We start from the raw sequence: 13,586 nt of genomic DNA, 5'->3' as shown, positions 1-13,586 counted from the left end.
TTGTTTGCCTCTGTGAGGTTCCTGGAAGGTAGGCATTATCTAAACCAATTTACTGTTTTGAGATTCCTTGGCCTCACCTGCAAGGAACAAGCAAGACAGAAATCTGCAAGAGTTCTATCTATCATTCTCAGGGGTGCATTTTTTCCCCTTTTCATCTTTTAGGCAGCCCATTGCCAAGGTAGCGGTCTCCAAAGTTCCCCTGGAGTCTGAAGGAAGGTGAGCAGGTGTAGTCCTTGTGGTATGTGAACTCTGGGGCTCCTACTTCATGCATGCGCCTTCTCTAAGACTTTGCAGCTTCCATATGCTCTGGGTTGACCTCTGTCTCCCTCACCTTTAAGCTGATGAACCAAAGCCCATTGGTGTTTTGTCAAATGTCTAGGGAAAAACAGGTTTTAGTGCTCTGGTGAGTACTTACCTCTCCAGGTCAGACTCTTCCTTAAAATTAACCCTGATCATCTTTTCAAATACCTTAAAAGGTGACTTTAAAAAAAGGTATTTTTGTTTTCAATGGGAGGGTAGATCCAAACAATCTCGCCAGTTCTCATCAGGTGTTGAACTTGGTCGATGTCTCTACCACGTGCAGAAAGCTGTGCTGCCCCAACTGAACCAAGGAGCCTCTGCAGCTGTACACTCTTCTGGTGGCAGTGTTGTAACAAAAGCTAAAATGTACTAACTGTAACAGTTTGTACAACACCACATACACGTGAACATTTAATAAACATCATCTGTTAACAGACACGTAAGATTAAATCTTTCAGTGAAAATTTAGAATCCAGCACCACTTCAGTTTTCCCTCTTGGAACACTTGAACCAGGTGACATCAGGAAATGAATACGCTTTCTACTTAAGTAAAGTAAAGTTCTCCTAAAAAACTAACCTAATCCCTTTTAAGGCATCCAAACTTTATTTAATCATTTGCACTACAAAATTTGTGCCAGAATTGTACTTTGCCTTGACTTCTTAAATACAGAACATTAAATATAACTTTTTCTTGTTTCTTGATGACTCAAGAACACCAACTGTTACACCTTGTTCCAAAACACTGACAGAGGCTTCTGAAAGGAGACAAGACCCTATGTGTTTACATTAATCCCCGACTGCACCTCTATTCCTTCTGCCCCCATGCTCTCTCCCTTACTGGTTTGTGTTTGGCAGATCAGTGCATGCCTTTTCTTTTTCTCTTTCCCTTACTGTCAAGACATTTATGCCTTTTCCCTATGCCTACTTATCCAACTTATTCCTGATCCTTCTCATTGGTTTTTAAACCAGATGTGGGTTGGAAGACCAGATTATGCTGCATTTTGTTTAAGAAAGAGCTCTTGTCAATTTCTTCCCATTGTCACTTTTTCCTTTAAAGAAGAGGGAACTCTAACATTTCAATCTGTCCTAAGATAAAAACTGGAAAAGTCTTGGTATTTGGACCTGGTCACCATGGACACACACACAAATCTACTTTATAGTATTCTGCAGTTGTTCAGAATGCAGGCAACATTAAAGCTTTTAGGTAAAGATTTGCCAAAAAAACCAAAAAGCCTAGTGGTGTGATTTGGGCAGGCCACGAAGACTGACCTAACTGACATATGACCACCAGGCAAGGCAAGCTATAATACTTCAGGAGAGGGTGGGGTCATGGTGAGGTAGAAATAAAACCCACTGTGCTTCGGATTGATTCTGGTATTACCAAGAGTTTGCTTTAAAAGCTGGTCAAAAAGAACTAAAATGGAGAACAAGACATACCTAACAGATGGTCCCTCTTAAAACAAATCTACTTCCACATTCTAAAATATCTAAACCTTGGCCTCTGGATCCCTAACTTGATGGATAGTAAGGATGGAAAGTAAAACAAAGGGCACTCTCTTCTTGTCCGTGACACATTAAATGTGCCAAAAGCTAAAAATAAAAACCATTTCAAGCTAAATTAAGAGTTAAAACAGACTTTTAGAAATCTATCCATACTGTGGGCATTTTAACACATAGTGTTGTATCAGTTACACAACAATACACAAAAATAAATCTTGTAAATTTTTTTTTTCCTGACATGATGGTTTCTGCCCATCAATGCAAGTAATCATATTAACTGGAATGTTACTTGAACCGATTTAATAGTAGGATACACAGCATTTACTTTGTTGAGGTAATACTGATGTTTCTTAAATTATTAAAACAAAGTTTCCTTTCTAAACTATAAGAATTCTGCTCTCAGTGGTATGGGGATTAAGAATTCTGACTTACCAGCTTTATATGTTAAGGCTATCTTATCAAGAGAGAATACTCTCTTCTACCATTAAGGAGTGCTGTTCCATCAAAATGAGTCTTGTTTTTGCTAACCATTGTTTAAGTACTTAAGACGCTTAAAAAACCCTTCTGGTGGTGAGAAATAATCACAGTGGTCATTTACTACTGAGCATTTTCCATATGCCAGCCACTGCTCTACATGTGTTAAACACACCTTATTTCATACTTGTGAAAGAGAAACTGGCTTGACACTGACACGTTTTTCTATTGGACATAAAACAACCTCACAGAACACCAACATCAGACCCTGTCACACTGGTCTCAAACACATAACTTTTTTTAAGCACAGACAAAAACAAGGTTATTGTGCAATCATAAAAACTGAACCTCCCCTTGCAAAAGTAATGGATGTCCCTGCTGCTCTAGGTTCACTTTGGTCTGCATTCCTAGATCTCTGTTAAGATTCTCAGTCAGTCATCTGGGCTTTCTGACACCACCAGTCCCTGAGCAAACCTCACTTCCTTGAATCCTCCTTGCAAATACATAACACAAGCCCAAACCCTCTAGGTCCTTTCTAACACGTTCTTATAAAGAGCCCTGAAGCCCTCCACCGCCTCCCCCCTCCAACCCCCTACAGTATGTGATCTCCCACACTGCAAATGGGCACTGAATTCAACTTGCTGAATTATAGGTGGCTCCTGGTGGTCTCTGGCAACAGGGCACTGGCAGAAATGCAGGGCTCATGGACATCTGGCTGAAGTTCTTACTGCCTTGCATTGGAAACCTCGATAACAAAGTGTGTATCTAAAACTCCTTTTGAGGTGCAACCTGCCCTTTGGCTAGGAGGTAAGTTCATGCTGAATGGAGCTCAAATATTTCACTGAAGCCCTTTAGTATTGGGTTTATTGCGTTTTTCTAGAAAAAGGTGTCTGGAGAATATATGGGTTATCCAATTAGACTTGTCACTGTTCCCTGATGAAACTATTTTCTGACCTTCTAACACCTGCTCCTATAATCTATTGAGGGTTGACTCGCATCTACAAGAGGAATACACTGTAATGAGAGGATAGACACAGATAAGATCAGTCCCTATAAACTGGCCCTGGAGGCTGAGGTCAGAAAGACCACTGACTGGCAAAAACATTTCAAAACTTTATAAGGGATGACATATATGAAAATCTTGAGAATATAATGTAAAATGACTGACGTCAGTCAGAAAAGACTACACACTGCTGCTCTCATTTATAGGAAATACCCACCACAGGCAAATCCATACCGACAGTGTATAAGCAGTTATCTGGGACTAGGGGTGGGTCCTGGAGAGAGGGATTGCAGGGTTTCTTTTGGGGGGATGACTATACAACTCTGTGAACATACTAAAACTCACTATAGTATAAACTTTTAATGGGTGAATTTTATGATATTTAAGTTGTATTTCAATAAAGATGTTTAAAAAAATCTTATAAGGACCTGACTTCAAGTTTGTCTTCGTGTCCCGAGAATTGGTTTGCTTAGTTTCAAATGCCCAGAACCAGATTTTGTCTGATCCCTGGCCTCTGTAACTGGAAATAAAAAATTACACAAGCATTATTCTTGTGGACTGCTACAGTTCTCATGAGGTGTCTCAATCTGAAATTGCATCTCTCTCTGGCCAAACATCTGCTTCCTTCATGCTTTCTCTGTAACTAACACGTTACACTTATCTCTCAGCTGACTCAATTTCACCAAGGACAATTCGGAGTTGGAAGCAGCCATTTGTGGGGAGCTTCAGGCATGAACAAGATCGTTCATTTGTGATACATCAACACTGTACCAACACTGCAGCAGGGACTTCAAGAGGTACCCCCATGGATGCTGCTGGTGTATGGTCCTCCTGGCACTGACACAACCTTGGTTAAGACAGGGACAAGAACAAAGCACTGAGGTACACTTTTAAACACCTTCAAATGAGCTATCAGTTGTTTATTGTTTACTTTTAAGGTAGACTGAGGCCTCCTCATGCTAAAGAGCTACGCTATAATGGCAGAAGAAAAATGAGCAGATTCTGTATTCCTGACTAGGAAATAGCAACTATTTCTCAAGTAATAGGACCACACATTACACTGATGTTGCTTTGAAAAAACCCCATAAGCATGACCTTTTAAAAACACAGACTCTCCAACATCCCCATCATCCACAAACGTTAAGAGAATAAATAGAATTCTAAAACTATATTTATCAAAGCACTTAAAAACCCTCAAACTTCCACAGTCCTAAGTACTGCCAAGAGTCTTGATGGCAATAAGATAAATCATCTCTAAGATCCACAAGGTGACCCCTTATGTGGTAACAGTACATTGCTTTTTCAGGTGGGAATTTTGGTTTAAATCTTAGGTGCTACCTGATTACCAACTAATACAATTAAATACTACAATGATATTCCAGGTTTATTACAAACACAGAAGAGCCTATGAATGATTTAAAGTCTGGAGTTTTGGTCTTCTGGAAAAGATGGCACCAGAGAAAACTTTCCACTGGTTATCTATAGAAAGGAACTGATAGGTTGCTAACCACTGGTTCAGCAGTAACAGTTCGAGGGGACATTCATTGGATTCTTTCAAGTTTCTAACTTGAAAGACATCACATCCTTCTGACTCCTGTACATCCATTCCCTCTAAGGAATTCTCCAGAAGATAATGACCTCAAAAGTGGACAGCTCCTACCCAAGATGGCAAAATCAGATTAATTTTCTGACTCTTTAGTACTCTTCTCTTTACTATTAATCATTCCTATTAAAGCCAATACGATCTTTCATCTTCATCCTATTGTTTCTGACCTCCTAAGATCTTCTTCTGCCACTTAAGAAAAAACCTCTTGTACCCCCACCCCAGACCACAGTCACTAATATGAATTTAACAGATTGTTGGATCTATTATCCTCCATCTGACCCTGCTGACAAAAATTTAATAACTGTTCTTTTAAGCACCACAGAAGGTAGACTCCTTTATAGGCAACATTATATATCATATTCCAGCCTTCAGCCACAGAGAAATGGACCCTGACCTCAAATCAACATGCTTCTGCTGCAATTACAATCCTAAAAGCAAGACCTGTTCAGTCAGAAAGACCAGAATCCTGGGACCATCCCAATTATGATAGCCAGTTGGTTCTCTTCAGAGACACTTGAGTCTGACTTGCAGAAACTGTTTAACTCCATTCAAAGAATCTGTCCATTTTAAGGGACCAAAACTGCCTCACTCCTGCTGCAGTGACCAGTTCTTATACTTTCAATACGCCCACTACTAGAACACTACTTCTATGTGGACACGGGGTTGACGCAAGCTTGCTGCACACTAACTTATCCTGTACAGTTAGCTAATTGTTAGGGATTTTCAGATATTCAAACCACCATCTCAATGTGTTCACTCCAGGTGTATTCCTGGCAGTCTTGCTGGAGAGCACTGACATACAACAGACAGTTAAGACTATCATTACTTTACGGTTATGGAAACCTAGTGAGGCTCAGTGACTTGTTCAAGTCACACATCTGATAAGTGGCAGAAACTGAGAGCAGATTCTAGACCTGCCTGACTCCAAGTCCTCAACTTTTAATCATTTCCCCATACTGCATATACGCTCAGTGTTGCAAATTCCTCCATCATTCTAACTGCTCACCTCAACAAGTTTATCTATTCACTACTGCTACCAAGAAACTGTCAAACTATTTCTCAATCTTAACTGACCCTCGTAACAATCACTTCTCTTTTAATGGCAGATTTTAGAGTTTAGAGTCCTTCTCACTTAAACAAATTTCACTGAATTTCACTTTTCGTAAGGTGTTTAGTGTATACATTTGGAGTTAACAGGGGTAGCTGAGAGTAATTAGTGAGTTTGCTCTGAAGGTAAAGAAAAGACAACTCATTTGGATTATTTGATTATATATATTCAGATCAGAGTTCTTCTGTACGTCTGATTTGTAATAGAATGTACATTTGTTATAGTATATACTGGAAATTATTCTTAGATAACGGTAAGGCTTATTGTACTTATGGTCCTAACCCCTCTGTTTAATTGTGTTAATAATATATTAAGGCAAAGGCTGAACTGATTAGGTATACTCGAGAGTGATTAAAATAAGGCTATTTCACATAGCAAGTCAGCAAGATGTTCAGTTATATTAGTATTTGGTTCCTAAGTTCTCAGATAAATAATTAATAGTATTAATAATTACCTATTAGTTCACTATTTAGAAGGTACAAAGGTGTTTTCAAGATTAAAGATGTCAGTTATTTAACAAAAACCGGGTTATACTGACACATAGCTAGGATCTCCTGCCATCAAATACATTATTCAACGTGTGGTTGTCTGGAAAGTACAAAAGTATCTTGACCCAACTTTAGAAATATTATCTTTAATAGGTATTGTGGGAAGAACTGCATTCTTCCCCATCCCCGAGGCATTCTTAAGCCCTAACATCCAATACCAGTAAAGATACTCTTACTTGGAAACAGGGTCGGTCTCTGCAGAGACCTAGGTAATTACCATTACCTAGAGTGTGTGAAGGAAATGGCAACCCACTCCAGTATTCTTGCCTAGAGAATCCCATGTGCAGAGGAGTCTGGTGGGCTACAGTCCACGGGGTCGCCAAGAGTCGGACACAACTTAGCGACTAAACAACAACAACAGAGTATATGGTCACCTCTACCTAGCTGTGGTAGACAATGCTAGTTGCAAACAATATCCATTCTCCTACAGTTTTGTGAGGTGGTTTCATACTTAACTAACATACAAGTTAGAAGAGATCATACTGTAGTAGGGTGGGCCATAATCTAATGACTGGTGTCCTGAGGAGGGAGATCTAGCAGGAAGGCCCAGAAGGATGACGGCAGAAAGTGGAGACATACAGCTAAACTCTGAGGCCCATCAGGAGTGTTAGTGACTGTCAGCAGCTAGAAAGGAGCAAAGAAAGATCGTTCCCTACAGACCTGCCAGCACCTTAAGTTCAGAGTTCGGCCTTCTGAACTTCGAGAGAATACAATTCTGCCGTTTGAAGTCTGCAGTGGCTGGTGTGGCAACCCTGGGAAACTCATGTTGTGCATCAGAATCTAAGAACTTAACAACGTCGACACGGCCTTCATGGTTCTCCAACCTTGGAGAAATCCTCTTCACTCATCTCCGTTGGCTTTCCTTCTCTCCCTGAAAATAGATTATTTCTCAAGGAGCAGTTCTCTGGTTCTGGCTCTTACAAACACATTTTCCTGTTGAGAGTCAATGTGTCCCTGCTAAAAGTGCTAAAGTGGTCACCTCCAGTCCTGACCTCAAGGGCTCTGAGGCATGTTGCCTGGTCATCACCCAAGCACAGTTCACAAGAATTGACCTTGCTGAGTTAACTCTTAAACTGGGCTTCTACCTCCTCCCAATGACTTTCACAGTAGTTATGGTATTTAACAGATTCCTATCAAGTGCATGTGAAAAGTTGACTCATTGGAAAAGACTCTGATGCTGGGAGGGATTGGGGTCAGGAGGAAAAGGGGATGACAGAGGATGAGATGGCTGGATGGCATCACCGACTCGATGGACATGAGTCTGAGTGAACTCTGAGAGTTGGTGATGGATAGGGAGGCCTAGCGTGCTGTGATTCATGGGGTCGCCAAGAGTCGGACACGACTGAGCGACTGAACTGAACTGATCAAGTGTATGATTACCATTATTTTTTGCACCATTAAGAAAGAAAAAGTAACTGTAAAGATTATTAATTGTAAAGCATATCTGAATTTAGAGATAATAAAATGTAAAAAACTGTGACTTATAATGACAATAATGTTATCTCTTTTTCTAGTCATCCATGAACCTGACTTTCTTATTCCTCAAACCACATATTCATTAACCTCAGGTAGTAATGATTCTTCCTTTACAAAGTTTCTTCACACCCATTTTCTTTACAGTATGACTTCAAGTATCTTCTTTAACACAAAGACAACTGTACCGTAACTGGCCTTTGGACTGTCTCTCCCCAGCCAACCCCCTATGAATTCGACCAGTATCAAATTTTCCTAAAATATCTGAAAATATTTTTTCATTCCATTTAAGGTAGACTCCTTATTACCACTAGGATACAACCCAAGCTTACTTGGCCTAGCTGTGGTAGACACTGCTAATTGCAGACAATATCTATTCTATAATTTTGTAAGGCAGTTACATACCCAACATACATATATATGTATATAGCCCCAGATCATCTTGCAGCTAGGAAAGGCCATGCATGTGACATCATCTGGCAGTTCTTTTGAGAGTTCTAGAAACATTTTCCATACAAGCATTACCCCTTTCTAAAATACAAGGCTAAAGATGAAGCAAAAAACCTACAACCACGAAGTAATAAGTATACATCTGACAAACTAAAGATGGTGGACTGCAAAAACACAAGGGGCCTAGGTCACCGTAGAGCCACTATACTACTCCTGGACTTTCTATTTCTGAACATTTTATGCAATAAAAAAAAAAATCCTGTTTGGTTTAAGCCAATTTGAAGGGATTGTTGTATGTAGTTGAATGCAATTCTAACTGAAACTAGCATTTGAGGCTTTTCAAACATGTTCTCAACCACTCATTTTTCTTCTTTCCCATTATAGTCTATACTTGCAGGTTTTCATGCTTTATTCACATCACTGTGCTTTGAATTCACTGCTTTATCAAACATGCAGTGAATGTTCTTCCACACCTCTGAGCTTCTATACATTTTCAAAGGAATGTTATTCCCTCGCTTGGGTAAACTCCTACTTATTACGTAAGATCCAGCTCAAACATGCAGTGTTAACTTGATCTTTTCTGTGTGAGCCTGTCACACTGTTTATACCTCTGGCCTAGTTTTAATTGCTGACTTACTCATCTGCTTTCTCAATTAATGGTGTTAACTCCTCGGATGCAAGCACTGTCATTTTCATCATATATCCCCCCAAGTTTGGCACATGGTTAAGTTTTTAATAAATAATTTTAATAAAGAATAAAACACGAATTGCATTTTTTAAAACTGGTACTTTTTGTACTGAAAGTAATTCACAATTCATTAGTATGTGAACTGTGCCATAATATATGTGTCCCATGAGATACTGTTCAACTACTTTCTTTCTACTCATGTGTAACTTACCAAAATATATGGTAGGACTGATAGCACCTAAAAAATCCCAGTTACCATGTTTTATTCTTCTTAATATTTCCTATAGGATACAGCACAAAACTTATCTAGTAAGCACTTAAAAATGCCTCCCCATACTTTATAGAATCATGGAAAACACAGAAGACACGATACCTATGGAGGAAGACTGGGGACTAATCAGAAGGTCCTCTTGCACTTGCTCACTTCCTGGCACTGTCTGCTGATCACTCAGTGAACTCTGAGACGCACTGACAGGCTGGGATACTTCCTCATGGACCTCCTCGTCACTTAGCCTTTCCACTTTGACCCGGACATCTTCCTCGGCACCCAGAGGCAAGGCAGTTTTTGTGCTCTCGCAAGTCACATAATCAGTCATTCTTCTCCCTGTCTCAGATGGGCCAGGTAATTCTAAAGTCCGGGTATTTTCTGCTTGCTTAACCTTATCAGGCTGATTCCTTCGATCAATTCCAAAAGGAAAAGTCCAGGGAAAAGCTAGAGAAGAGTCAACTGGTTGATTTCTATTTTCTGAATAGGAAGTTGAAGAATTCAACACCTGGGGAGAACTTGTTTGTGTGCTGCACTTTACAGGACTTTCAGGAGACATAACAATGTAGCTTTTGCGCTTTCTCCGTGATTCTCGGCAGACAGGGATGGTTCTTTCTACCACACTGCACTCTGAAGACACTGGAGAAATGCTTCCATCTCGAGACGTAAAATTGCAGTTAGAGTTATTTTCTTGTCCAGCATCTAGACCCTTTTCTGGTTGGCTGTTGGGTGTATTCCATAAAATGCTTGATTTCATGAACTCTGAGCAGGTGCTAGCAACACTGAACATTTGCATATAGCTGGCTGCAGCTAGAACATCAATGATATTTTCTGTGTTAATTGACAGAGTAGCTGTGTACGCATACTCTAAAAGGGGTATAAAGCCAGTCACTGTAACATGATGCAAATCCAACACATTCTTGTTCTCATCTTCTGCTTGGCCTACAAGTTTGGTGCGAAAGAAATCACTGCAAGCTGCTAATACCACCTTATGTGCCCGGAAGATTTTGTCCTGGACACGAATAGTGATATCACAAAAATGTCCATCATTTCGAAGCATATTTAGCTTTCCAAGCATTTCCTGGCTGTGGGAAGAGGAGCTATGAGTAAATGTTTTCACACCCATCTTTCCCTTCCTCTTCTATAGATGCTCTTCAAGGATGCAAATGAATCAGAAATGTCCTAAAAGATACATAAAATAAGAATTAATTAATGGATCAGTAGCTGAAATACAAGGTGATTGAGATTGTTTTCATGAGGCCACCATGCTAAATAGAAAGGTGAAAGATGGCCAGGGGAAAGTCCAAGGAAAGAGCTATGTTAAAATAGACTCCCGGTGCCTGCTCCCTGAAGCATCCTCCCAGAGGAGTCCGTGTGCTCACGTCACACGCACAGCTTACACAAGACGAGTCCCTATAACTGCCACTGCTTGCAAACCACATGCCAGATAATGTTCAAATGCATCACATTTCATAATTTGATTGTCATGATGTCTCTACTAATAGGTACATTTTATTGCTGTTGAAGAGAAAAGGGCTGGCTAACTACCTTGAAGAAATCAAAAGTTGTTAAGTTGCAGACCCAGGGTTCAAATCCAGGCAGGCTGGCCCCAGAATCTGCACCCTAAACCTCAATGCTTTATCCTGCCTCTTTTAGGACATGAGATGAGTAAGTACAAGTGGCCAAGAGTCTAGGTCTTAGAATGTAATAGGTCTGCATTCTTTCTTCAACAATTCCTCCAAGGTTGTTATAAGAACTAAATGAAACATGCGAAGTACATGCTTAAGCATGGTATTTGGCACTTTGTGAATGCACAACAAGAGAAAAGTGACTGCTTTTTATGTTACTAACACAACAAAACCACATTTCTGGAAGGAAATTTATAAAACAAATGTTTAAAATCCGACACTTGATTGGGTTTTTCCTTAAAAAAAAAAAAAAAAAAAAAAGACTGATTTGCCTTTATCAGATTTTACATTTACTAAAAATTAAGAAAACTGACATTCTTAAATACTTTTAATTTCTAAAATCTAATAATACTTCTAAATACTAGTTTATAGTACTTTCCCCTTAAACTGTTGTGAAAGGGAAGTCGCTCAGTCGTGTCCGACTCTTTGCGACCCCAAGGACTGTAGCCTACCAGGCTCCTCCATCCATGGGATTTTCCAGGCAAGAGTACTGGAGTGGGGTGCCATTTCCTTCATCCACTATGTGAAGTCAGGGAGGCTTATATTAGCCCCTTGATAAAGATAAGAAAGATAATGCTCAGGGAAGTTAAGTGACTAACAAATGATAACCGAAGCTAAGATCTGAGTCTTTTTACTGTTTGATCACAGTACTTTTCCAATATGAAAACACATAGCTATTATTTTATCTAAGATAAATAACCTTTAAAAAAAAGTACTAAAAGACAAAACAAAGCATATTCGGGGAAATATTTTTTGTAAGCCATCTTTAGATAAAGAAGTTTCAAATACCTCAAAATTAGAGCTACCAGTTTTAAAAAAAATGATGTTTAAAAGTTGATGAATATTTAATTGACCTGGGAAAATGTGTGGTTCTGAGCATTAAATAATGCACAATCACTAAATACAGTGAACTCAATAGTAGTAGTTATGTGTTTAGTGAAAAATATCAGAGTACACAGACAATAACCATCTTTGTGAAATATATACATATGTGTATGTATTTGTACACACCAACACACAAACAGAGCAAGAGAACATAAGATCTTAATTAGAGATTCATGGATTCACTAAGGGGCCATGATCTTCTTGAAATTGTACACAGAAAGATGTCTGCATGCATAGATGGTAGCTTCTTCATATTTATGCAAAACATATGGGTATTTATTCTTTTTCACATTAAACATTTTTTTTTCTTTTAAAAAGCACCGTAATAGGGCTTGAGGCTTCCCAGGTGGCTCAGTGGTAAAGAACCCATCTGCCAATGCAGGAGACCTGGGTCTGATCCCTGGATAGGGAAGATCCCCTAGAGGAAGACATGGCAACCCACTCCAGGATTCTTGCCTGGGAAATTCCATGGACAGAGGCGCATGGCAGGCTACATGCTATGGGGTAGAGAGTTGGACGCATCTGAGCATGCACACACATACGAAGGCTTCAGTTTCTCCTGGTTTGGACCCCGAAAGTCATGCAGAGTAGGCCTTTTTCTTTCCCCTTGAAAAAGCTTTCAAAAACTGAAGATGGCAGTCACATTTCTTTCCTAAGGTTCTCTTCTATAAGCTAAACATCCCTTGTCCCTCTAAGTGCCTCTTAAAATTTAATGAATATCCTTGCTCTGCGCAACAATCTCCACTTCCCATATTCCCTTAAGACTGGTTCAAAGAGTTGCATACAAATTGACAGGTATGGCAGAATTATAACTTGAGCATAACTTTATTATCTTTACCTTCCTTATCTCAGCACAAATAAGACTAAACTGGGTATTGGGACAGTGAAGCCATACTACTGATTTTGTTTACACTAATGAAATCTTAATAATTGACTTATTAGATGTGAGGAACTTTATTATGTAAGAGAGGAACACAATTACAAGTAAAACATTGTCCTTTACCTCATTAAGCTTACAGTCTTTATGAAAATGACATATGTACTTAATTAAGACTACACAGCTAGTGCTACATGAAAGCAAACAATGAAACTTTCCATTCTGAGTGTGCAAGGCAGAAGAAGAGTCACAGAGGGCAGGGCCTCATGAAAGAACTCTGCAGGTGATAAAGCAAACAGGAGCACCAAGCTCTCGTGGGACCTCACACGAGCTCAGTGAGTGCTCACCATCCTGACATGCCTCGGGTGCACTGTACTGGCCAACTGTTGTTAATGGCACTGTAAAGTGAAGTCGCTCAGTCGTGTCTGACTCTTTGTGACCCCATGGACTGTAGCCTACCAGGCTCCTCTGTCCACGGGATTTTCCAGGCAAGAATACTGGAGTGGGTTGCCACTTCCTTCTCCAGGAGATCTACCTCACCCAGGGATTAAACCCAGGTCTCCCTCATTGTAGGCAGATGCTTTACCATCTGAGCCACCAGGCAAGTTACTCTAAATGTGAGGATGCAGAGGTCAATGTTAGTTCAAACATCAATCCATTACATAAACAACCCCTTTGAATGTTCTTTGTAGGTAAATGTACACGTGAAGGGGAAATAATT

The 13,586-nt window shown here is 39.8% G+C and overlaps 1 protein-coding gene across 4 annotated transcripts in view; it reads right to left on the bottom strand.

The window, feature by feature from the left end:
• The window catches only part of ZBTB44 (zinc finger and BTB domain containing 44), a 56,734-nt gene that overhangs the window by 16,167 nt on the left and 26,981 nt on the right, over nucleotides 1–13,586 (bottom strand). For all 4 annotated transcript variants that reach the window (XM_070365190.1, XM_070365191.1, XM_014478327.2 and 1 more), the window contains exon 2: nucleotides 9,524–10,597. In XM_070365190.1, coding sequence (XP_070221291.1) covers nucleotides 9,524–10,541 — 1,018 coding nt within the window. In that variant the 5' untranslated portion in view covers nucleotides 10,542–10,597. The remainder of the gene's footprint in view (nucleotides 1–9,523; nucleotides 10,598–13,586) is intronic.

This window comes from Bos mutus, chromosome 29 (assembly GCF_027580195.1).
Source record: "Bos mutus isolate GX-2022 chromosome 29, NWIPB_WYAK_1.1, whole genome shotgun sequence".
NCBI lineage: Eukaryota > Metazoa > Chordata > Mammalia > Artiodactyla > Bovidae > Bos > Bos mutus.
This window is presented reverse-complemented; position numbering and strand designations above follow the sequence as displayed.